Here is a 26,779-nt window from a genome sequence, read left to right on the forward strand (position 1 = left end):
TTATGTATTACTAAATTTAAATAGGTATTGATCAATCTTTAAGCTGTGTGTATTTGGTTTCAGTTTGCTTTTGACATCTTATTTAGAATTGTAGTTGAAACTTTTACAACCTTGTGTTGCGCTCATGATGGCGTAACCAAACTACATTTCATTTAATGATCTTATTTTGAATATTTATTCCTTTTTTTACATTTAGTATATTTAAATATTCATTTATAAACATTGAATAAATTTCAAGTATCAATATAATGCAATTGCCTTCATCTTATAGGGTAATGTTTAGTTACAACGAGTCATTAGCGTAACACTAAGCTTCATCACTTTGACTTGTAATATCTCTAATTCTGGTGGTGTATTATGCTTTTTTCTTTTTGGAACATGTACTATACATATAATACAATAAAGTCCCATATAAAATTATGTTTCTAGCAATACTTTAATTTTGCCTTTGAAAGTAACACTCCAATGTCCATTAGTGGAGCTGTACACATTAACAAAACAATGACAATACAGGTTCTCATTGGCTCATCTGAGTTTTGATAAGACAAGAAAACTGTATGTGGCAATATCAACAATGTAAATTAGTAATCACACGACAACAAAACACCGGGGATTTCTTTTCAAAACAGGATTGAAAACAATACCAAATCACTCGTGTATCGACCTGATACCGACCTTGGTATCTTATGGTCGATGTTTGCCTCGATCCTTCCACCCCTGGTTGACACGGTTCACAACAAGCGTAAGCCGACTGTCACTTTTCTGTGTATGAATATGAAAAGCCGGTCTTGTTGGGACACTAAGACCTGGCAGCCTGTCCCTTTTTTCTGAAGAACACTCCAAAAATGCTAAATGAGGTTTTACCCGTGCTGAAAGATGGCGGAGTCGGACGGTGTGGCGAATTCGTCGACACATTCACAGAACAGGTGAGTTGAGTCTGGTCAGTTCTGTGGGTCTGGACAGGTCGACGGTGGTTTCGTAAGCGACGTCTCGTTGGCGCTTCGTCTGTAGCCGCCTTCAGGGGCAGGCTCGGCGGCTAGAAAACAGGAAACACCGATGATCTGTCTGGGCCTGTGGACTCGACCCGGATATACTAATAGCGATATTCTTAATACAGTTACGTCTGAAGTGTTTTAACCACATTAAGCAAAAAAAAAACGTTTAATTTAGAATAACCATATTGTATGTTGTCATGCGTGTATTTTTGTTTCATATATTCCAATACATTTACACAAAATATGTCTTATATTGCTCATTTTTTAATTGACACTGGAAAATGTTACCAAACTCCAACAAGTTATGAGCATTTCCTGTATTATTTTTTTAATATAACCCAAATAATTGATTAAAGGTCGATGAAAATTAGTCCTCAATGTAAATTACCAGTATTTGTCGCAGCCGTTCTTATACAAACTTACTCACAAAGTTCAGTTCAATTCAGTGTCAGTTTATTTGGAACATACATACAATACAATGTAATTCATCACATATTCCCTGTTGTTTCATTACAGCACGTCCCGAAAAGGAGTAGTAAGAAGCAGAGCTTATTTAATCCTACCCCTTTTCATACCATAGCAATATTATCCTATTTCCTTGTTCTCTGTAACATAACAGTGAACAAATAAATAATAAATAAATACTATACCATAGTAAGTAAACAAGTATTAAATACATAAATAATCTTTATCTCAATAAAACATTTTTACAGTAAAGGCTGCGAGTTTAAAATTGGAGGGGACACCGATCACTAGCCGCAAAAATATATATATTTCTTTATGGATGTAACGATATGGGTATTTATACCAAAATGATCACGGTTATTATTATCGCGTTATGTCGTATATAATGCTCAAAGAGTATATACACACATTGAATAAAATCTTTTGACCAAGTTATTAGTTTTTTAAATAACTAAAATAAAAAGACCCACTGTTAGAAAATCCACAATGTTGTATGATTTATGTTTAAAGGCCTACTGAAATGAATTTTTTTAATTTAAACGGGGATAGCAGATCTATTCTATGTGTCATACTTGATCATTTCGCGATATTGCCATATTTTTGCTGAAAGGATTTAGTATAGAACAACGACGATAAAGATTGCAACTTTTGGTATCTGATAAAAAAAAGGCTTGCCCCTACCGGAAGTAGCGTGACGTAGTCAGTTGAACATATACGCAAAGTTCCCTATTGTTTACAATGATGGCCGCATGAAGTGAGAGAGATTCGGACCGAGAAAGCGACAATTTCCCCATTAATTTGAGCGAGGATGAAAGATTTGTGGATGAGTAAAGTGCAAGTGAAGGACTAGTGGGGAGTTGAAGCTATTCAGATAGGGAAGATGCTGTGAGAGCCGGGGGTGACCTGATATTCAGCTGGGAATGACTACAACAGTAAATAAACACAAGACATATATATACTCTATTAGCCACAACACAACCAGGCTTATATTTAATATGCCACAAATTAATCCTGCATAAAAACACCTGCGTGTTTGTTATGCTAGCTCCTAGCTCCTCTGCTAGCTCCTAGCTCCATAGAACACGCCAATACAATTCAAACACCTGATCAACACACACAATCACTCAGCCCAAAAGACCGTTCACCTAACCCAAGGTTCATAAAGCTTATATATTTTTAAAAAGTTACGTACGTGACGCGCACGTACGGTACGGTACGTGTTATGCTAGCTCCTAGCTCCTATGCTAGCTCCTAGCTCCATAGAACACGCCAATACAATTCAAACACCTGATCAACACACACAATCACTCAGCCTAAAAGACCGTTCACCTAACCCAAGGTTCATAAAGCTTATATATTTTTAAAAAGTTACGTATGTGACGCGCACGTACGGTACGGTACGTGTTATGCTAGCTCCTAGCTCCTATGCTAGCTCCTAGCTCCAGAGAACACGCCAATACAATTCAAACACCTGATCAACACACACAATCACTCAGCCCAAAAGACCGTTCACCTAACCCAAGGTTCATAAAGCTTATATATTTTTAAAAAGTTACGTACGTGACGCGCACGTACGGTACGGTACGTGTTATGCTAGCTCCTAGCTCCTATGCTAGCTCCTAGCTCCATAGAACACGCCAATACAATTCAAACACCTGATCAACACACACAATCACTCAGCCCAAAAGACCGTTCACCTAACCCAAGGTTCATAAAGCTTATATATTTTAAAAAAGTTACGTACATACGCAAAAAAAAGTTGCGCACATACGGTCAAGCGATCAAATGTTTAGAAGCCAAAGCTGCATACTCACAGTAGCACGTCTGCGTCTTTGTCATCCAAATCAAAGTAATCCTGGTAAGAGTCTGTGTTGTCCCAGTTCTCTACAGGCGTCTGTGTATCGAAGTCAAAAGTCCTCCTGGTTAGAGTCTCTGTTATCCGAGTTCTTCCATCTTGACTGCATCTTTCGGGAATGTAAACAAAGAAGCGCCGGCTGTGTACTGTTGTGGCTGACTACGTTCGAAAAATACGTCCATTTCGCACCGACAACTTTCTTCTTTGCTTGCTCAGCTTCCTTCTTCATAATGCAATGAACATGATTGAAACAGATTCACGAACACAGATGTCCAGAATACTGTGGAATTATGAAATGAAAACAGAGCTTTTTCGTATTGGCTTCAATGTGGAAGGCATACCCGTGTTCGCCGGGCTACGTCACGCGCATACGTCATCCTCAGAGGCATTTCGAACCGGAAGTTTAGCGGCAAATTTAAAATGTCACTTTATAAGTTAACCCGGCCGTATTGGCATGTGTTATAATGTTAAGATTTCATCATTGATATATAAACTATCAGACTGCGTGGTCGGTAGTAGTGGGTTTCAGTAGGCCTTTAATATGTTTAACTGATAGTGTTCTAGTCTTAGTATTACATCTGTTTTAATGGTTAAGCTTTTATTGTTTTAAGTATTAGTTTGTACTGTAGCACTTTAAATGGAAATTGCACTTTTTAAAAATGTGCCTATCATTCACAATCCCTGTGTGATACAAGAACACATAATTATGCCTTTTCTTTTTTTATGCATTCTAATTTGTATGATACGGCGAGTACGAGGTGGCTTGAAGCTAATGGGAGTCATCTGTTGCGCTGATAATGCCTTCTAAAAAAGACTTGCATATTAAGTATTAGTGATGTTGTTGTTATACCGTAAATGGTAAGGTAGAGGAACTACTTTTAGCAGCACCTTGATGACAAAGAGGTGACTAGCTCATGCAACCATTGACATACTGAGTCGGTGAGCCACTGCATCGCATCTAAGTTGGTAAAAGTTAATTCTAAGTTATAAATCATGTCTCTCACTCTTATAGTAGAAGTTCGTGGCCATAACTAAGATGTTGGTAAACTTTTACATTAAACTTAGACCGAAAGGTCGCAAGAGAGACTCATATGTGATTATGATTAAAAGGGCTGTTTGCAACATTTACAAAGATGTCTATAGGGCGCCAAGTTTCCAATGTGTTTTACATTATGGCCCGCCCTCTTATGGCTTCTCCTACGTAATGAATAATTACGTACGTACGTATGTAACACATGCATGTGCGCTAGCTCTAGGTGTTGTTAGCTAATAATAGCAATTTGGATAGCTAGTGTTAACCTTCATTGAATGTATATTTTATAATAACAACATGACTCAGTGGCCTAGTGGTTAGAGTGTCCGCCCTGAGATCGGTAGGTTGTGAGTTCAAACCCCAGCCGAGTCATACCAAAGACTATAAAAATGGGACCCATTACCTCCCTGCTTGGCACTCAGCATCCAGGGTTGGAATTGGGCGTTAAATCACCAAAATGATTCCCGGGCGCGGCCCCCGCTGCTGCCCACTGCTCCCCTCACCTCCCAGGGGGGGATCAAGGGTGATGGGTCAAATGCAGAGAATAATTTCGCCACACCTGGTGTGTGTGTGGCAATCATTGGCACTTTAACTTTAACTTTATGACTGCAAATTGTTCGTTGCTTCTCCTGAACTGCTTTTGTATGTGTACACGCTAGGAGTGTAATGGTACACAAAAATTTCGGTTCGGTACGTACCTCGGTTCAGAGGTCACGGTTCGGTTCATTTTCGGTACAGTAAGAAAACAACAAAATATAAATGTTTTGGTTATTTATTTACCAAATTTGTAAACAATGGCTTTATCCTTTTAACATTGGGAACACTATAATAATTCTGCCCATGTTAATCAACATTAAACTGCCTCAAGTTGTTGCTCAGTTTAAATAAAATAACAAAACTTTTCTTCTACATATAAAAAGTGCAACATTAAACAGTTTCAAGTCAACTCATCATGCTTAATTTATTTCAGCATTTGGGAAGCCTGTAGTTGATTTTTATTATGTAAATGTTATATTTTTATCAACATGCGATAGCAGGGACCCTGCCATTCAAAACTAGGCTGCTACATTAGTAATGATTAATGTAGCTATAGCTGAAAAAATAGTACAATAGCAATAGGAGAGACTACACAGACACACACACACGCACGCACACACACACACACACACACACCGCAAAATGAGCTAACGTTACGCTAAAAGCTAATTAGCCTTCACCTCAAGCCAGGACTGCGAGCGAGCTGAACTGCAGTTTAAGTTTCTAGAACGTCAACGGGCTCATAGTGATGTTACTAGTAGTTGATTGGGAGGTGTTTATTATAATTTGGGGAGAGTACGCTGCCTTATGCTCACCTGCTAAACACCTATCTGCTTGACGCTGAAGCGCTGACTATATGCGCTCTGAATACGCACTGCTGATTGGCTGTTACCGCTCTGAATACGCATTGCTGATTGGCTGTTACCGCTCTGAATACGCACTGCTGATTGGCTGTTACCGCTTTGTGTGTAACCAATCAGATGGTTGTGTGGGTGGGACAATGCTGGGTGCTGAGACAGAGGCAGAAGAAGCAAAGCAGCTTGTTAAAGGCCTACTGAAATGAATTTTTTAAATTTAAACGGGGATAGCAGATCCATTCTATGTGTCATACTTGATCATTTTGCGATATTGCCATATTTTTGCTGAAAGGATTTAGTATAGAACAACGTCGATAAAGTTCGCAACTTTTGGTCTCTGATAAAAAAAAAACCTTGCCCCTACCGGAAGTAGCGTGACGTTGTCAGTTGTTCACTCCCTCATATTTTCCTATTGTTTTCAACGCAGCTAGAGCTATTCGGACCATTACCCCATTAATTTGAGCGAGGATGAAAGATTTGTGGACGAGGAACGTTAGAGTGACGGACTATAATGCAGTGAAATACATATTTTTTTTTCGCTCTGACCGTAACTTAGGTACAAGCTGGCTCATTGGATTCCACACTCTCTCCTTTTTCTATTGTGGATCACGGATTTGTATTTTAAACCACCTCGGATACTATATCCTCTTGAAAATGAGAGTCGAGAACGCGAAATGGACATTCAGTGCCTTTTATCTCCACGACAATACATCGACGAAGCTCATGCTAATTAGCATGAGCTAACGTGATAGCATCTGTCTCAAATGCAGATAGAAACAAAATAAATAAATCCCTGACTGGAAGGATAGACAGAAGATCAACAATACTATTAAACCATGTACATGTAACTACACGGTTAATAGATCTCAGCCTGGCAAAGCTTAACAATGCTGTTGCTAACGACGCTAAGGCTGACCTAGCAACTTAGCAACCGGACCTCACAGAGTTATGATAAAAACATTAGCGCTCCACCTACGCCAGCCAGCCATCATCTGCCCAGCTCATCAACACCCGTGCTTACCTGCGTTCCAGCGATCGACGGCGCGACAAAGGACTTCACCCGATCATCCGTGCGGTGGCCGGTTAGCATCGGCTAGCGCGTCTGCTATCCAAGTGAGTAATCCTTGTTGTGTTGCTACAGCCAGCCGCTATACACCGACCCACCTACAACGTTCTTCTTTGCCGCCTCCATTGTTCATTAAACAAATTGCAAAAGATTCACCAACACAGATGTCCAGAATACTGTGGAATTATGAAATGAAAACAGAGCTTTTTTGTATTGTATTCAATGAGGAAGGCATACCTCTGTTCCCCGGGCTACGTCACGCGCATACGTCATCTTCCGAAGGCTTTTTCAACCGGAAGTGTGGCGGGAAATTTAAAATTGCACTTTATAAGTTAACCCGGCCGTATTGGCATGTGTTGCAATTAGGGATGTCTGATAATGGCTTTTTGCCGATATCCGATATTCCGATATTGTCCAACTCTTTAATTACCGATACCGATATATGCAGTCGTGGAATTAACACATTATTATGCCTAATTTGGACAACCATGTATGGTGAAGATAAGGTACTTTTTAAAAAATAATAATAAAATAAGATAACTAAATTAAAAACATTTTCTTGAATAAAAAAGAAAGTAAAACAATATAAAAACAGTTACATAGAAACTAGTAATTAATGAAAATGAGTAAAATTAACGGTTAAAGGTTAGTACTATCAGTGGACCAGCAGCACGCATCATGTGTGCTTATGGACTGTATCCCTTGCAGACTGTATTGGTATATATTGATATATAATGTAGGAACCAGAATATTGATAACAGAAAGAAATGGGGGGAGGGAGGTTTTTTGGGTTGGTGCACTAATTGTAAGTGTATCTTGTGTTTTTTATGTTGATTTAATTAAAAAAAATAAAATAAAACCGATACAGATAATAAAAAAACCGATACCGATAATTTCCGATATTACATTTTAACGCATTTATCGGCTGATAATATCGGCAGGCCGATATTATCGGACATCCCTAGTTGCAATGTTAAGATTTCATCATTGATATATAAACTATCAGACTGCGTGGTCGGTAGTAGTGGGTTTCAGTAGGCCTTTAAGACTTTAGCTTAGAAACTCGTTCGGTACACCTCCAAACCGAACCGAAACCCCCGTACCGAAACTGTTCAATACAAATACACGTACTGTTACACCCCTAGTACACGCGCTACCTGCATGTACGTGTTGACGAGACAGTGTGAGTGACCGCCATAAACACCAATCATTTTATTCGGGCTGGTAAGCATTTTTATTACATAATTTGTAATTGTGAAAATTATAGACAATTGTCAAACAAATGTGTACAATTGAGCCAGTGATTGTAACATAAGCTAGCCGGTGTTGTTCTTGTTATAGTTTTTGCTTTGAAAAATGTTACTGTGAGGAAGTTGCAAACCGCACATTTAAGTCTTCATCTAAACGGGAAGATATAAACATCCTATCAGTCGGCATCCCAGTGAGAGCTGACATTGTACAGTGAGTGATTGTTTTATTATGTTCATAGTTTGTATTTCTTGTTTAGAACTTAGCAATACTGCTACTTGCTGGATCTGTTGATCACTCAGCTTCTACAGCTTGTAGCTCATCCACTGTGTATTGAGGCTAAAAAGTAAAAGGTTCTGGATCATCTTTTGTCCCAAAGTAGTCATTGTCTCTTGAAGGAAATAGCGAATGTTGTAATGCGTTTGTGAAATTAATGCGGCATCGTATGCATAAAATGACCAAAATATGTAAAAAGTACAGGATATTTTGAATGTGCTTGTTACTACATTACAATTATACTTACAGCGTGTATATAAAATGTTAGAGCGAATATAATTCGCTCTATTGTTAGCTGACTTCTGCTAGCGTGTAGAATGCATAAAAAAAGAAAACCATATATGTTCTTGTCTCACAAAAGGATTGTGCATAATAGACACAATTCTAACAAAAGTGCAGTTTCCCTTTAAGATAAATTTATAATAAAAAGTGTGCAACAAAAATAAACTATTATGATCATTTTTGTCAGGCGTTATGTCCCAGTCTGTTCAGCGGTCCTTGAACGCACTGTAAAAACACCTCCGTCATGTAAACTTTGAGGCTAAGAGCACAACTTGTAGGTTCAATGTGCCCAATTGAATACGTTAGTCGCTCAGACAGCAACGTGTTTATGTAAGTTTAGATTGGTGTATGTTCTTTCTTAAAGGGGTCGTATTATGATTTTTTTTTCTATATTTGTATGCACATTTTTGTGGTTTACATAACATCTAGTAGTGGTTCTTTGGTCAAAATGTTGCAAATATTGTGTTTCCAGACTGTTTTCAAGCCAGTCCTTTCAGGATGCGCAGTTTTGTGGGCGGTCTTATATACATGGTTCTACAACGTCTTCTCCCCGCCATCTTTGTTCTAGTTTTTAGCACTTCTATAGTGAGTCTACTGACAGATTAAGTTCTAACTACATGCTACTTTGTATTAGAAATGGCAACAGCGGAGAATGAATGTGCATGTGTAAGCGAGTCTGCCCCACAACAACAGCGCAGCGAAAAAGAAGAAGCTTATTGACTACAGCAGGGGTGGGCAATTAATTTTCACCGGGGGCCGCATAAGCAACCCGAGCACTGCTGGAGGGCCACACGACAATATTTCAATTAAATTTTGCTCAATATTATTTTTGATATACCATAAGATAAATAATAATGATGATAATAATTAATAATAATAATAATAATAATAATTTCATTTAACCTAACTTAACTTTATACAAAAGCAGATTGCTTTTTAAGGTCACTTTATCCTGCATTATCCAACATTTTTCCCCATCAGATTTGGACAACCATCTGTTGTTAAAAATAGTTTTTAATCATATCTATTCTATATTGTTTTTTATATTGGTTTTATATGTAATTGTTTTTTTCTTTTTATTCAGTCATTGGTGGAGCTAAGGATAATATTTGAATATTGTTTGTAATATTGTTGTGCAGCACTTTGGAAACATTTTGTTGTTTAAATGTGCTATATAAATAAAGTGGATTGGATTGTCACACCTGCCAGCTTGTCCCAACACGCATTTACCTCTGTGAACAAGTCATTACCTGTGGTTGTCTCTTTAATTGACTGCATCCGAGCTCTCATCCAAAGTTAGCGAAAAACAGTCCTGTCTCCGGGCATTATCAGCGCAACAAAGTCCAATAAGCACTCCTTAATAAACTCTCCGTCAGAAAACGCCTTACTTTTTCTGGCGCTTTTGTGAGAAATGACGAAACTTGTCCTGACGGCTGCATCTTTGGGGGTGTGAAATATGGCACAAAGTCCTTGTTGGGTTTGCAGTTTTACCATCAACGCATCAGCCTCCCTTGCGCGCGCTTCATCAGACACATTCCGGTATTTTCCCTCGTGTTTCTTCGTGTAGTGGCGATTAAAATGATATTCAAACACAGCAACCTGTGTACCACACATTAAGCACACGGCTTTACCATTAATTTATGTAAAGAAATACTTGGCAGTCCATCTCTTGTTGGAAACACGCCATTCCTCATCAACTTTTCTTTTTTTAGCGTCTCATCACTTGTCTCTATGCACCTTCACTCACAGGTTCCCCCCGGACATACGGCATAAATAACACATTTCAAAATAAAAGCAGCACAGTTGTATTGCGCGCACGACATAGATGTTTTTTAAACTTTATTTTGTAATTTGTAATTGCGCCGTTCAATTCACTCACAATCGCACACGTGCATACGTCCACACGGAAGTAATACAAATAACGCTTTTCAAAACAAAAGCAGCACTGTTGTATTGCACACTCGACATAGATACTTTTTTAAATTTATTTTGTAATTTATGATTGGCCTCACGCGGGCCGGACAGGGATGCGCAAAGGGCCGGATGCGGCCCGCGGGCCGTACAATGCCCAGGTCTGGACTACAGCGTCGACTACAATGGTGGACTCGTGCAAATAACTTTGGGTAAATGTATACCATGTATGGATAATCAGATGATGTCACCGGTATGAAAAATGTCACAAGACAGCGCAAATTCCAAATGGCTTGTTTAAGGGAAGTATGAAAGAAGGCAAGATTGTTTTATGAATATCTCTGCAATACCTACACGGTTTGATTTCAACTTTTCGGGACTTATGCACAATCACAAATACTCAATAGCAGGTTCTGGAGGCTACCTTTAATGGGGAAAGACGTTAATGTCTCTCGTTTTCATGTTAGCATTAAGCTAGCAAGCTGGCGGAAGTCAGTGTGTGAGTTTACCAAGTTGTAGTTATCAGTCATGTTTTTTTGATGACTTTAATTTAAACCGTATTACTAACAGTCTGGAGTTTTACTGCGGTTATCATTACTACCGTTTATCGTTAAATCACTTATACATGTCTATATATACAGTATGTGTATGTAAAAAAAAAAAAAAAAAAGTTACATATATTTATATTTACATATATATATTTACACACATATATTTATACTTATATATTTACGTGTGTGTGTGTGTGTGTGTGTGTGTGTGTGTGTGTGTGTGTGTGTGTGTGTGTGTGTGTGTGTGTGTGTGTGTGTGTGTATATATATATATACCGTATTTTTCGGACTATAAGTCGCAGTTTTTTTCATAGTTTGGCCGGGGGTGCGATTTATACTCAGGAGCGACTCATGTGTGAAATTATTAACACATTACCGTAAAATATCAAATAATATTATTTAGCTCATTCACGTAAGAGACTAGACGTATAAGATTTCATGGGATTTAGCGATTAGGAGTGACAGATTGTTTGGTAAACGTATAGCATGTTCTATATGTTATAGTTATTTGAATGACTCTTACCATAATATGTTACGTTAACATACCAGGCACGTTCTTAGTTGGTTATTTGTGCGTCATATAACGTACACTTATTCAGCCTGTTGTTCATTATTCTTTATTTATTTTAAATTGCCTTTCAAATGTCTATTCTTGGTGTTGGGTTTTATCAAATACATTTCCCCCAAAAATGCGACTTATATATGTTTTTTTCCTTCTTTATTATGCATTTTCGGCCGGTGCGACTTATACTCCGGAGCGACTTATAGTCCGAAAAATAAGGTATATGCATGTATGCATGTATGCATGTATGCATGTATGCATGTATGCATGTATGTATGTATGTATGTATGTATGTATGTATGTATAAATATATATATATATACAAACTGATCAGTAGATCACTTAAATAATTGACAGATTCAGCCCTACTACTCACAAAAAGTTACAGTTCGGGTTAAATTTTCTAAAATATTAACCTTCACTGGTTAACTTAAAGTTGTTGTTTGCGACAGATATGCAGCTGCCTACAGCAGTGATTCCAAATCCCTGTGCCGCAGCAAATTAGTTTACCATAAGAGTTTATTAGGTGTGCCACATGAAGTTATCCAATTTCACTTACCGTATTTCCTTGAATTGGCGCCGGGAATATAGTATTCGCCTGCCTAGAATTACAGCCGGGTCAAACTCGTTTCGCAAAATAATTAGCGCATGCTTGGCACTTCCGCCGGGTCAAATATGAGTCATTAAATGACTCCCGCCTCCAGGTGGTAGAGGGCGCTAGTGATCCTTCTTGCGACTACCAGTACTGCAGGAGACAGGTACTGCAGAAGAAGACAACAAGCAGCAAGCATGCAGCAATTGTTTGCTTGCACTTTTAACATGGAGGATTACATATCTAAAATAAAACCGTTTTCTAAACTGGACTTTCAATCGAAGCAGGAGGTAATAATTAAAGGAATATCTCCAGAGACTTTTAAAATTGAAGAAAGATGAGAAAGACTGCCTTTGATCAGAAGCAGCTGCACATGGACCCATCTACAAGTAAAGGTAAGATCATAATAACGTTTTTTTTTATTAAATGTGTTTTTCATGATAAGGTATGCGCCGGAGTGAGAAGAGGTTTTAAAATAATTACAGCATGCTTGCTCATTCCGCATGGTTTTGGTAACCGCAGGAGTGAGAAGAGGTTTTAAATTAATTAGCGCCCCTGCGGCTATTCAAGGAAATACGGTAATCAATCCAGAAACGATGTATTTACCCACAACAAAAGTACTAAAGTATATAAATGTTAGACATGTGATTTAAGAAGTAAGTACCGTATTTTTCGGATTATAAATCGCTCCGGAGTATAAATTGCACCGGCCGAAAATGCATAATAAAGAAGGAAAAAAACATATATAAGTCGCATTGGAGTATAAGTCGGATTTTTTTGGGAAATTTATTTGATAAAATCCAACGCCAAGAATAGACATTTGAAAGGCAATTTAAAATAAATAAAGAATAGTGAACAACAGGCTGAATAAGTGTACGTTATATGACGCATAAATAACCAACTGAGAACGTGCCTGGTATGTTAACGTAACATATTAGGGTAAGTCATTCAAATAACTATAACATATAGAACATGCTATACGTTTACCAAACAATCTGTCACTCCTAATCGCTAAATCCCATGAAATCTTCTTCCTCGGTGTCGCTTCTAAACAACTCTGCCAACTCCAAAGGTAGACAATGCGCCGCTTCCTCTTCTATCGGTACGTCGCTTACGTCAGAGTCATCGTCAGTTGCAGTTCCAATTATTCCAGCCTTTCTGACTCCGGACAGGATGGTTTCGGTTGTCACTGAAGCCCATGCTTTGTCGATTCATTCAATGACATCCAGAAAACTTGCATGGCGCATTCTCCCGGTACGGAAGTAGTAGCAGGTAGCATCTTTTTTTTCACAATGTACTTCTGCCAAGACCCACAGTGCACTTCTGCCAAGACCCACAATGCACTTCTGCCATGACCCGCCCCCGCCGAATTTGTATTGGTTGACGTGTGTGTGTGACGATTGCTGACATTCGTCTAGTCTCTTACGTGAATGAGATAAATAATATTATTTGATATTTTACGGTAATGTGTTAATAATTTCACACATAAGTCGCTCCAGAGTATAAATCGCACCCCCGGCCAAACTATGAAAAAAACTGCGACTTGTAATCCGAAAAATACGGTATAGAGAAAACCAAGTTAATTTCACCTGTATTTTATGTTCATCCTGAAATTTAACCTGAAATCTGAATATGATCCCTACCTTTTTGAGAGCAGCAACAACCCCTCCTTATATATACAGAGCGACAAGATAAAATAATGAAGGCTAATATACGGTACTGTCCAACCTATCTTGCATAAATGTTTGTTAATGCTTCCAAATGAAATGATTTAATAGTGAGTTCTTTACGTCACATTAATTTCCCTTGTCTAGCAGAACTAAAATCCCAACCTAATTCAGTTGAAAGTCTGAAGAATTTCACAGTTTCAGTTCAGGATCCCTTGTTCCACTCAAAGTGACAAGGCCTTTTTCTCTTCCAGAATGGCTAGCAAGAATAGCACCCTGCGCTGCACATTTTCAGCCCCCAGCCACAGTGCCACCCTCCTCCAGGGCTTGTCGGTATTGCGGTCTCAAGGGCAACTTCTTGATGTGGTGCTGGCCGTCAATGAGGAGCGTTTCCAGGTCCACAAAGCTGTGCTGGCCGCTTGTAGTGATTACTTCAGGTTAGTGTGGATCACAGGACTTCCCAGTGCCAGTATACATTTTAATTTCAAAGCACTTAGCCGATGCTTTCACTCCAAGCACCTTGCATGAGGCGCCAGTGCAGCCAGCTCTAAAGCCTTTTGGTCAAGAGAGAAAGGAAATGCACTGGAAAATGTCAGTCAGACAACAAAATGTAAAAGGATGTTGGTTGGAACACATTCTAACCAGAGTAAATACTGTATTCTTTAAGAGGAACTGCACTTTTTTGGGGAATTTTGCCTCTCAACGACAATCCCTATGTGAGACAAAAACACACATTTCCTCTCCAGTGGGTTCGAAATAGTGAAGAAAACACTAGTATGAGGCAGCTAACAATTGCAGGTTAAGGAATGTATCTACACCACCTATAAAGCTCTATAAAAAAACACCCAAAAACCACTAATAACACTCCATTTACATGCCGTGACCTGCATATTAACGGAGCTATAGCAACATTAATGTAAGCTATAGCAACATTATTGTAACCTATAGCAACATTATTTTAAGAGCCAACACCGATAAACTACTTTTCTGGAGTAGTGTCACGTCGCCTTGCTCACACTGCTCCGCTGACCACAATCAAGGAGCCATCTACTAGCTACTATCGAGCTTGAACTGCGACTAACGCTGGTTGCCACCTGCCTTGAGATGGAGAAGGAGCTTGAGCTGCTTTCGCTGCTGCTGTATTGCCTTGATTTTAGAAAAGTTAATGCTAGTTTATTAATCATGCCTCTCACATGTATAGCAGAAGGTTGTGGCACCAACTGAGGAGTGAGAATTATTCTGCATTTAGCATCTCAAGAAGAGCACAGGTTCTTAAAATACAACATCCCATCAGTCGGCATCCCAGTGAGAGTGGACATTGAAAGTCACAGTTTTATGTTCTTATTTGCGATGTTTAGCGTATAGCAACAGTAGCGATCGTTGCAGATTTTATACCCATTACCTGTAGCCTTTTGTTAGCTGCCTCTTACAAGCAGGATTGTTATGTAAAAATAATAACAAAAAAGTGCAGTCGATTTTCAAAAGTTTAGAAATATTTTAGTAGATGGGATAATTGATTTACTGAAGAAAAATCAGCTATGGTACATAATGATGTATATGTCAATGAAGAAGGAAAATCTTTTAAAATATAAACAAAGATAAAGTTGTTTATACAATGGTACCTCGGTTTTTGTACACCTCACTTTTGGTATGATTGGGTTTTCAACGAAAGTTTTTACCAACAGTTTTTATACTGTCCTGGTTATCGTACGGCTGAACATCGCGCATAACAAACTAGTCTGTTTCACGGCATCTCATTCTGCAGAATCCAGTGCCCAAAAAAACCAGCATCACACGAGATGGTGTCTCAGTCTCTGTGTTTTTTTGTTTGTTATTGCGTATGGCTGCAACATAAGCCACCACGGGTCTAAAGTAAGTTGCAAGTGCCAGCAGTTTGATAAAGAAGGTAAGAATTCTAAAAAGAAATTGTAGCAAAGTACGAAGGTGCCGCTCTCCTCACTCTCCGCCTCCTTCTCCGCTCATCTCGTTTGTTGCCAACTAAAGCTTCTATGTCTATGGATGTTCTCATTCATCCAGGTCATTGGATTCTCATGGCATTCATTCGATTGCAACTGGACTGCTTGGTTTGTTTTAGAAAATGTTTTGCCTCAAATCCAAGTAGGCTTCATTAGTTCATGCTCATAGACTTAGATTGGTCAGTTCTGATTCTACTAGATCTAGTCCTACTACTGCAGCTCTAATTTCGCATGTAAAACTATAATTATTCTTTTTAAAATGTGTTTTGTGTTCACATTTTAGGGTGTTTGGATTGGATTAATTGGATTTGCATAATTGCTTAAGGGAATGGATTTGTTTTTTCCGAACAATCCAGTCTTCGTTGGACCTTTTGGACCAAATTAGTAACGAAAACTGAGGTACCACTGTACTTATAAATAGCATTATGGACTGGGCAAGATATAGTGAGGAGCTTGGTGTATTGTGGGAAACCCCCTGTTAGTCTGGGCCCTTGGATGATTCAGAACAAGCTTGTCTGCCTTTTTTACTGAATCCGTAAGATGGTCAATTATAGAGTAGGCTGATACCCGAAGGCGCTGCCCTCTCTACTGTTTTTATATTAAAAGGGCTCTGATCTTGTTGTTGAAAGCAGTCTGTCTGAGTTCTGCATTCAGCATGAGTATGTCTATGAAAGATTCACCCATTTCACTTGTTTTTGTGTTGCAGAGCCATGTTCACTGGAGGCATGAAGGAATCAAATCAAAATGCTATTGAGCTGAAAGGTCTGTCCGCCCGAGGGCTGAAGCATATTATAGACTTTGCTTACAGTGCAGAAGTCACTTTAGACTTGGACTGTATTCAGGATGTCCTTGGAGCAGCTGTCTTCCTCCAGATGGACCCTGTTGTGGAGCTCTGTGAGGAGTTCCTCCAGTCAGCGATGAGTGTCAAGACATGCCTGCACATCGATAAGATGGCCACCACCTTCAGCTTGTCTTCCCTCAAGGCGTCGGTGGATGCCTTCACTTTTCGCCACTTTCTCCAAATAGCCGAGGAGGACGACTTTCTGCACATTCCCCTGGAGCGCCTCATCTTCTTTCTGCAGAGCAACAAGCTGAAGAACTGCAGCGAGATCGATCTCTTCCATGCTGCTATCCGATGGCTCCAACACGACGAGTCTCGCCGGGCGGACGCCAGCGACGTCCTCCGCCACGTGCGCTTCCCACTCATGCGTTCGTCCGAGCTGGTGGACAGCGTTCAGACGGTAGACATCATGGTGGAGGATGTGCTGTGCCGTCAGTACCTCCTAGAGGCCTTCAATTACCAGATTCTTCCATTCCGGCAGCACGAAATGCAGTCGCCGCGCACGCGCATCCGTTCTGATGTGGTGTCTTTCATCACCTTCGGCGGCACCCCGTACACTGACAACGATCGCACAGTGACCACCAAGGTGTATTATCTCCCTGACATTGCTTCTCGCCAGTTCAAGGAGTTGACGGAGATGGACACGGGGTGCAGTCACGCCTGTGTCGCCGTGCTCGATAACTTTGTATACATTGTCGGCGGGCAGCATTTACAGTTTCGTAGCGGTGAAGGGGCCGTGGTCAGCTGTTTGCGCTTTGATCCGCACTTGAACCAGTGGCTGCGCATCCATCCGATGCAGGAGCCCCGGATCCAGTTTCAAGTCAGTGTCTTGAACGGGAAGATTTATGCCACTGGAGGGCGTAATCGATCCGGCAGTCTATCATCTGTAGAGCGTTACTGCCCAAAGAAAAATGAGTGGACTTTTGTGGAGCCTTTAAAACGCAGGATTTGGGGTCATGCAGCGACTCCCTGTGGAGAAAAGCTATATATCTCAGGGGGTTATGGCGTCTCTTTAGACGACAAGAAAACTCTTCACTGTTACGACCCAGAGGCCGACCAGTGGAACTTCAGAGCTCCCATGAATGAGCCTAGAGTGCTGCATGCCATGATCTGCAGTGAGGATCGGGTCTATGCTCTAGGTGGGCGCATGGACCATGTGGACCGTTGTTTTGACGTGCTAGCGGTGGAGTATTACAATCCGCAGAGTGACCAGTGGACCACTGTGAGCCCCATGAGAGCAGGGCAGTCTGAGGCTGGCTGCTGCTTACTGGACAAAAAGATCTACGTCGTCGGAGGGTATAACTGGCACCTGAACAACGTCACTAGCATTGTACAGGTGTACAACACAGAGACAGATGAGTGGGAGAGAGATTTGCACTTCCCTGAATCATTTGCCGGGATTACTTGCACACCAGTTGTACTTCCACAGACACATGTGGAATATCTGACCTCTTGGCTGTGAAGACTTCGCTCTGGTTCTCTTTTCGTGTGATTCCATCAACATCACAAGGTACTTTAGTTTTCCGCCTTCAAATTGACCACGGGACATTTTATTATTATGTGGCGTTCCATAGAAATGAGCATATTTGTGTCTGAAAGCCTGTTAAGCAAGGGTTTATGACACTTCTATACAATACTTTAGTGTTTGTGTATCACATGTACAGGTTAAACAATACAAAGAAAAAATATATATATATATTGTGCAAAGGTGCTCGGTCCGTGTACCTTCCGTTCATTCTATTTCCAATTCTTAAAAGCAAATCAAAAAACTAAATTAGAGCCGTTTTTCGATTTTTATTATATAGGGCAGATTTTAAAACAAATAAAAAAAGGGTTGATTTTCATTAAAATATTGCAATAAAATTTGATTTTTGTGCTGTTTTCCTTTTGTGAATTTTTATTTTTCCAGATAAACGCAAAAATTGAATATATGTTCATCCAAAATGCAAACATGAGTGGTTATCTGTGTGATGAAAAATTGAACCGGAAGCAGTATTTTAGCTTTTTCTTTGCGTTTAGCATGTTTTTAGCATAAAGCTAACACCTTTGTTCAGCAGGAGTCCTATTGTCGTTTTAAAAAAAGTGTCATTAAATAACTTTTGTTTCAGAAATAAAAATATAAAAAAATGGTCCGAAATGTGTTTTTTGATTTGCATTTAAGAATTGGAAATGGAATGAACGGAAAGTACACAGACCTAAAATACTGCTTCCGGTTCTATTTGTCATCACACAGATAAACAAGCATCTCTGCATTTTGGATGAACATATATTCGATTTTTGTGTTTATCTGGAAAAATAAAAATCCATAAAAGTAAAACAGCACAAAATCCAATTTTATGGCAATATTTTAATGAAAATCAATACTTTTTTGTTAGTTTGTTTTAAAATCTGCCATATATAGTAAAAATCGAAAAACGGCCCTAATTTTATTTGATTTGCGTTTCAGAATTGGAAATTGAATGCACGGAAGGTACACGGACCCAATTCAAGATGTTTCAAGCTTACATTTGACATAATTTTGATGATGATGACTCAAAGCTTATGACAATTTGAGTTTTCAAAAACTAAGCCATAGTCATCAAAATTATAACAAATAAAGGCTGGGCATTCCCCACTTAGAATGTAATAAGTTAATATCACATATTATGGTAAATGGGTTATACTTGAATAGCACTTTTCTACCTTCAAGGTACTCAACGCGCTTTGACACTATTTCCACATTCACCCATTCACACACACATTCACACACTGATGGGGAGAGCTGCCATGCAAGGCCCTAACCACGACCCATCAGAAGCAAGAGTGAAGTGTCTTGCTCAAGGACACAACGGATGTGACTAGGTGGGTAGGGGGACGGCGTGGTGCGCTTGGGAGAGTGGCCGTGCCAGCAACCAGAGGTTTCCTGGTTCGATCTCCAGCTTCCACCAACCTAGTCAGGTCTGTTGTGTCCTTGAGCAAGACACTTCACCTTTGCTCCTGATGGGTCATGGTTAGCGCCTTCCATGGCAGCTCTCGCCATCAGTGTATGAATGGGTGAATGTGGAAATACTGTCAAAGCGCTTTGAGTGCCTTGAAGGTAGAAAAGCGCTACACAAGTATAGCCATTTATTTGGTAGAAGCTGGAGATCGAACCAGGAACTCTCAGGTTGCTGGCACAGCCACTCTCCCAACTGTGCCATGCCGTCCCCTATATTAGTTTCACGTTTGAAGTTGAATTGCTGACCTGAATTAACTTTTGCACAATACTTGATTGTTTTAGTTTTACCTGTATTACATGTGATTATTTTACATTTGTTTTTGAACCATTTGATATTAGTGGAAAATAAACTCCACTCAGTTATATTATCAGGAGCTTCATTTTCCCTCAACACGTTTATCTTTTTTCTATTCTCAGCATTTAAATGAGACTCAACGGTGCAACTAAATGTTGCATTAAGTTGTACTGTATACGAGTTTAGGGATTAAAAACCTTTTTTATTGTCTGCTGTTTTAATTTTGGATATGATATATATTCAATGAATCACAAACCAAATAACTGCAATTATACTTCAAGGTTTGTGGAATCTCCTCTTTGAGCTCTCTTTGTGTACAACTCCTCAGTGTGCGTCTGTTGTGGCAGCTACCTGACTCCTGTACTGTATGTTTGTGTGAGTGTCCGCTCCTAAGTGCTTCTGTCTTGCGTACCAATCGTCTGTTATTTTCAATCCTCATGGATATCCTCGTTGATTGTAGTGGTTTTACTTTTGAGTGGATGTTGTAACCTACTCAACTGACTTGTTTTGTCCCTTGGAACCGTTTCTCAAATGTATTTTCTGCTGCCGTATTGCCCTTGTTACTGCAGACTGAAACATGATTGTTGTATTTAACTCTCTTGCAGGAATATGTGTGAAGTTTTCCTGATCAGGAAATACCGCCTGGAAGCGGCTAAGCATGTACATTGTAATGTGGGCTCTGCCCTTTCAAGTAAAAAAAGCACACTCTTTAATGACATGCAAGATAAGGGACCTGCAGCCATTGGAATGTAGTTATATGTGTGGCTCTAAGTGCATATTTTATTAAAGTTGTATCAGGTTTTAAAATGTGCTTGTGTTATCTTTGTAGTCTGGATGTGATTTAGTATAAAACTTAATGCTCTTTTCCATAGGCAACATCATACATTCTGTATTTGTCTCCACTTTCTACATGCTGTGGCACTGATATTACTCTACACCTGTTTCAATAGCTAGAAGAAAAGGACTGTAGAGTTGGATATTACCATTGGATTTACAGCAAGAAAGCAACTGCTGACATCCCAGCTCGACATGGTACCCATGTCAGAATGATGATGAAAAACTGACGTTCAAGTGCATTGTTTATATTTTCAATAATGGTGGCATTTAAAGCCAATTATCAACCCTCGTAATTGTACACCAAAATGGGACCACAAAAAAAAACCTAGACCACAGGTGTTAAACTCGAGGCCCGGGGGCCAGATTTGGCCAGCCACATTAATTTATATGGCCTGCTAAAGCCTGGAAAAATATGCATCAATAAAGTACTTTCTTAATAAATCTATTCATTCTTTGCATTTTGACAAAATAAAAATAATGTACTACTTGCAAATGCATATCTTCCATCCATCCATCCATTTTCTTCCGCTTATCCGAGGTCGGGTCGCGGGGGCAGCAGCCTAAGCAGGGAAGCCCAGACTTCCCTCTTCCCCAGCCACTTCGTCCAGCTCCTCCCGGGGGATCCCGAGGCATTCCCAGGCCAGCCGGGAGACATAGTCTTCCCAACGTGTCCTGGGTTTTCCCCGTAGCCTCCTACCGGTCGGACGTGCCCTAAACACCTCCTTAGGGAGGCGTTCGGGTGGCATCCTGACCAGATGGCCGAACCACCTCATCTGGCTCCTCTCCATGTGGAGGAGCAGCAGCTTTACTTTGAGCTCCCCCCAGATGACAGAGCTTCTCACCCTATCTCTAAGGGAGAGCCCCGCCTCCTGGCGGAGGAAACTAATTTTGGCCGCTTGTACCCGTGATCTTGTCCTTTCGGTCATACCACAAAGCTCATGACCATAGGTGAGGATGGGAACGTAGATCGACCGGTAAATTGAGAGCTTTGCCTTCCGGCTCAGCTCCTTCTTCACCACAACGGATCGATACAGCGTCCGCATTACTGAAGACGCCGCACCGATCCGCCTGTCGATCTCACGATCCACTCTTCCCTCACTCGTGAACAAGACTCCGAGGTACTTGAACTCCTCCACATGGGGCAAGATCTCCCCAACTTGGAGATGGCACTCCACCCTTTCCCGGGCGAGAACCAACGTACTCGGACTTGGAGGTGCTGATTCTCATCCCAGTCGCTTCACACTCGGCTGCGAACCGATCCAGTGAGAGCTGAAGATCCTGGCCAGATGAAGCCATCAGGACCACATCATCTACAAAAAGCAGAGACCTAATCCTGCAGCCACCAAACCAGATCCCCTCAACGCCTTTCTTCTAAGATGTAATATCTAACAATGGATGGGTACCGACTGAATTCTGTACTGATTCAGTGAAATCAAATGGTACTTTATTTTTTGTTACCCCTTGAAAAAACGTATAAAAGCCAGACTACGCTTTTCAAAATGCACTAGCTTGATGTTAATGTACAATTGTACATTGGATATGTCATATACAGACTACTGATTAGCATTAAAGGGGAACGGCACTTTTTTTGGAATTTTGCCCATTGTTCGCAATCATATAAGACATGACGATGGATGGATTTTTTAAATGCATTCTAAATATTAACTAAACATAAATAAAAGTCTGCTTACAACGCAGCCAATGGGAGCTCCACTATTCTTTCCATAAAATCGGATAATAACCGTTCAAAAAGCGCCAACAATACTCCATTTACATTTTATGACTTGAATATTAACCAAGTATTAGTGATATTGTTATTATAAGCGCTAACGGAGACAAACTATTTATAGAGGCGCCGTAATTCACCTCGGTCGCCGTGATCATTTGGACTTAGACTTAGACTTAGACTTCCTTTTTATTGTCATTCAAATTTGAACTTTACAGTACAGATAAGAACGAAATTTCATTTCATTAGCTCATGGTAGTGCAGGATAAAAAAATCAATAAAGTGCAGATATAAATAAATAGATTACTGTACAGATAAATATATTGCACTTATGCATATGCATCCACATTTATGGACGTATGTTATATTGTCTTTATATTCCACTTCCGGGTCTCCCTATGTTTACATCAGCTGTGTCCAAAGTGCGGCCCGGGGGCCATTTGCGGCCCGCAGCTAATTGCTTACCGGCCCGCCACACATTCTGGAAATACTATTGTAAAAATAAAAAAGAACATTAAAAAAAGTGGAATGAGGTAAAATCTAACGAGAAGAAGTTGCAATGATGGCACGAAAGCTGCAATGCAGGCTGTTTTTTGTTTTTTTGTCTTTCTTCATTTTTCTTTTTTTGCCATTGCTCAAAAAAAAAAAAATAATGACAAAAAATCCATGTTATAATGAATTATTTTCAGGGCTCCAATTACTTCAAATATTTCACTTCAAAATGTTTTATGTGGTAAATATTGCATATATTGTGTAGTAGCCATATAAAAACATCAAAGTTTTCTTTGACAAAAGCGCATAAAACGAACAAAATAATAGTTCCAGCATAAAATCGACAGATATATCTGAAGTTGATCTCGTAACTTAAGTGTTGAAAGTAAAAGAAAAACCTACTAAAAATGTATCACTTTATGAGTGGGGCACCTTTTGGATCCCAAATATATTTAGTGATTTTTTATTTATCTTTTCACTGTGATTACTCAAAAATATGAAAGAATTAAAATCAATGGTGTCCTGCATTATTGATCTTTTAGGGCTCTAATTACTAAATACTGCATATTTCAGTTTTACTATTAAAAAAAACTAAGTTGTTTTTGACAGAAAAGCCATAAAACATGTTTTTTAATTTGTATTACTTTATATCAACTTGAAGTTGATAAAGAGATTTACTGTAAGCGCAAAATAATAATCTGATATATTTTTAACATTTTAATGACTGAGACCCTTTATAGTCCCCGGGACCCCTAAAGGTAAAATAAATAAAACATGCATATATTTTGTTATGGTTTAAAAATGAAAAATATCAAAATGGCCCCCACATGCTTTAATTTTTCTGTGTGCGGCCCTCAGTGGAAAAAGTTTGGACACCCCTGGTTTACATCATCAAGAGGTCTGCTGCTTCCTTGCTCCCTGTAAGTTTATTGTAGATCATAAATCATGCGTCTCACCTGGACTGTAGATGGCTGAGGAGATAATCTGACAAGTCGGGACACTTTGGCCGCCATATAGACCCTGGAACTGGCGAAGACGAAACGCTTGCCCCCCCCCCCCTGCCACCCCACGTTTCTTCGCAAGGATTATGAGACATTTTTCATCTAAATGACAGGAGACCTTGTACAGTAAGTGATGTTTTATTATGTTTGTCGGCTCTCATGAAGTCTGCAGTGAGTAATAACCAGTGATGAAGAAAGCGGTTCTCTCCAAGGTTTCTTATAGTCATTCACATTGACATCCCACTGGGTTGTGAGTTTTTCCTTGCCCTTATGTGGGATCTGAACCGAGGATGTCGTTGTGACTTGTGCAGCCCTTTGAGACACTTGTGATTTAGGGCTATATAAATAAACATTGATTGATTGATTGATTGCTCTTTTATCCTGCGCTACAATTACCTAATGCAGGGGTGTCCAAACTTTTCCTGCTGAGGGCCACACACTGAAATATCAAAGCAAGCGGGGGCCATTTTGATATTTTTTATTTTAAAAACCAATACAATATATGTTTAGAAAATATACATTTAGGCCTCCATTCAGGCTTGATCCTGGGGACCCCAAAGGGTTTAGGTACAAAAAATATTTAAAATGTGTCATTATTTAGTATTATTAATATTATCCAAGGTTTAAATCTCCAGATCAACATTAGGTCTATCTGTCAATATAAAGTTGTTTTTTTTTAAAGATTTACGCTGTATGCTCTTTTTGTCAAAGAAAACCCTGTTTTTTTATGGAAAAAACAAAAAATATGCAATATTTTCCCCCAATAACATTTTAAAGTGGAATATTTGAGATTATATAATAATTGGAGCTCATATAACTCATAACAACATTGATTCATTATTATTTTTTGAGCAATGACACTTGAAAAAAAAAAAAAAAAAAAAAAAAAAAGTCCCACCAATATTATTGGGCATCCAAAAGGGTCCTGCTCAGTAAAGTATTAAAAATAAATCATACATTTTTTTTTTTACTTTTAACACAATAGTCTCAAGATCAACTTCAGATCCATCCGTCAATTATAACTTTTATTGTTGTTTATGTCTGTTCGTTTTAGGCCCGTGTTGAAAAAAAACAGCTTAGTTTTTTATATGGCAAACACAAAATATGCAACATTTTCCCCAAAAAATGTCTCAAAGTGGAATATTTAATGTGACGTAATTGGAGCCTTGAATAGGTCAATAATTCATAATGACATTGATTTTGATTCATTATTATTTTTTAAAGAAAGAAACAGCCTGCATGGCAGTTTTGTGTTATTAGAGTAAACATTTAAACATTTTATTGTTACATTTCACCGGTTTGCTCTTTTATACCACTTTTTATGTTTTTTTAATCGTATTTTTAGAATGTGCCACGGGGCCGTTAAAATATTACCCGCGGGCCGCAAATGGCCCCCGGGCCGCACTTTGGACACCCCTGACCTAATGCAACAACATTTCGTTCTTATCTGTACTGTAAAGTTCAAGTTTGGAATGACAATAAAAGGAAGTCTAAGTCTAGTCTAAGTCATTTTTTCGTGGCCATGGGATAAACAGAGGGTCGGACAGTGGGCGCGGCTACGTGCCGCTGTCTACGTGATGACGTCACCAGAAGGCCCCAACGTGGTGCGTAACGTAACATTCCATTCAGAGAAGAGGAAAAGATGGCGTCCTCTAACAATCCCCGTAAATTTAGCGAAAAAATCGCTCTGCACAACCAGAAACAGGCGGAGGAGACTGCGGCATTCGAAGAAGTCATGAAAGATTTGAACATTACCAGAGCAGCGCGGGTAAGACGTGCATGACCCTTTTCTTTCTTCTTTTTTTTTTTAAACACATTATGTTGCTACGCTCTTTGGCAGGTGGCGGATGCTGCGAAAATAAACCTGAATGTTTATGCGCTACGAGAGGCGAAAGTGAACGCTATTATATTTTTTTATTTGGACTCCCGCGATTGGAAATATGCAAATAAAGCGCCAATAATAACAAATAATGCGTGAAGTGTTAATTAGTCTAGTTAGCTTGTCCTCTGGCGGCTTGATTTCAACTGGCACCGCTGGCAAATAATTTATAATTAACTGGAGGCACGGACATGTTGCCGTTATGTTAGAGAGCACATAGCTAACGTTCACGTAAATGTCAGTCCCCTTTTTCAGCTGTGGTTTGTTTTGATCTCATCTACTAGCATCAGTGTTTTTCAACCACTGTGCCGCGGCACACTAGTGTACTGTGAGATATTGTTTGCTGTGCCCTGGGAAATTATGCAATTTCACCTAATTGGTCAGAATTTTTATTTTTTTGCAAACCAATAATTATAATCCGCAAACAATGTGCCGTTGTAGTATGGAAGTAGAATTGTCTCACATCAACTTATATATATATATATATATCAATATGATATTAATACCAGAGATGTCCGATAATGGCTTTTTTGCCGATATTCCGATACTGTCCAACTCTTAATTATCGATACCGATATCAACCGATACCGATATATAGAGTTGTGGAGTTAACACATTATTATGCCTAATTTTGTTGTGATGCCCCGCTGGATGCATTAATGTAACAAGGTTTTCCAAAATAAATCAACTCAAGTTATGGAAAAAAATGCCAACATGGCACTGCCATATTTATTATTGAAGTCACAAAGTGCATAAATTTTTTTAACATGCCTCAAAACAGCAGCTTGGAATTTGGGACATGCTCTCCCTGAGAGAGCATGAGGAGGTTGAGGTGGGCAGGGTTAGGGGGGGCGGGGT

At 39.4% G+C, this 26,779-nt stretch overlaps 2 protein-coding genes across 7 annotated transcripts in view; both read left to right on the forward strand.

Moving 5' to 3' along the window:
- The first annotated feature begins 677 nt into the window (after window positions 1–677).
- On the forward strand, window positions 678–20,804 carry klhl26 (kelch-like family member 26). Of its 4 annotated transcripts, XM_062028436.1 has the most exons (4): window positions 678–926; window positions 14,152–14,334; window positions 16,580–18,224; window positions 20,592–20,804. In XM_062028436.1, the coding sequence occupies exons 1-3, from the start codon at window positions 877–879 to the stop codon at window positions 18,174–18,176; spliced, it is 1,830 nt and encodes a 609-aa protein (XP_061884420.1). In that variant the 5' UTR covers window positions 678–876; the 3' UTR covers window positions 18,177–18,224; window positions 20,592–20,804. The 4 variants fall into 4 exon arrangements, with proteins under 4 accessions (XP_061884420.1, XP_061884419.1, XP_061884423.1 ...); XM_062028435.1 differs by lacking the exon at window positions 20,592–20,804 and having other exon boundaries at window positions 16,580–19,445; XM_062028438.1 differs by lacking the exons at window positions 678–926; window positions 20,592–20,804 and adding an exon at window positions 12,232–12,625 and having other exon boundaries at window positions 16,580–19,445.
- Window positions 20,805–25,656: 4,852 nt separating this feature from the next.
- crtc1b (CREB regulated transcription coactivator 1b) overlaps window positions 25,657–26,779 on the forward strand; it is a 50,448-nt gene continuing 49,325 nt past the window's right edge. For all 3 annotated transcript variants that reach the window (XM_062028452.1, XM_062028450.1, XM_062028451.1), the window contains exon 1: window positions 25,657–25,810. In XM_062028452.1, coding sequence (XP_061884436.1) covers window positions 25,685–25,810 — 126 coding nt within the window. In that variant the 5' untranslated portion in view covers window positions 25,657–25,684. The remainder of the gene's footprint in view (window positions 25,811–26,779) is intronic.

Source organism: Entelurus aequoreus, linkage group LG19 (assembly GCF_033978785.1).
Source record: "Entelurus aequoreus isolate RoL-2023_Sb linkage group LG19, RoL_Eaeq_v1.1, whole genome shotgun sequence".
Classification (NCBI taxonomy): domain Eukaryota; kingdom Metazoa; phylum Chordata; class Actinopteri; order Syngnathiformes; family Syngnathidae; genus Entelurus; species Entelurus aequoreus.

What these genes read in the sequence shown, in the direction of transcription:
- klhl26 (XM_062028436.1), top strand. Translation starts at nt 877, where the DNA reads ATGGCGGAGTCGGACGGTGTGGCGAATTCGTCGACACATTCACAGAAC. An exon ending in TCGACACATTCACAGAACAG is followed by an intron (nt 927 to 14,151) that starts GTGAGTTGAGTC and finishes TTTCTCTTCCAG; the next exon opens with AATGGCTAGCAAGAATAGCA. An exon ending in GCTTGTAGTGATTACTTCAG is followed by an intron (nt 14,335 to 16,579) that starts GTTAGTGTGGAT and finishes TTTGTGTTGCAG; the next exon opens with AGCCATGTTCACTGGAGGCA.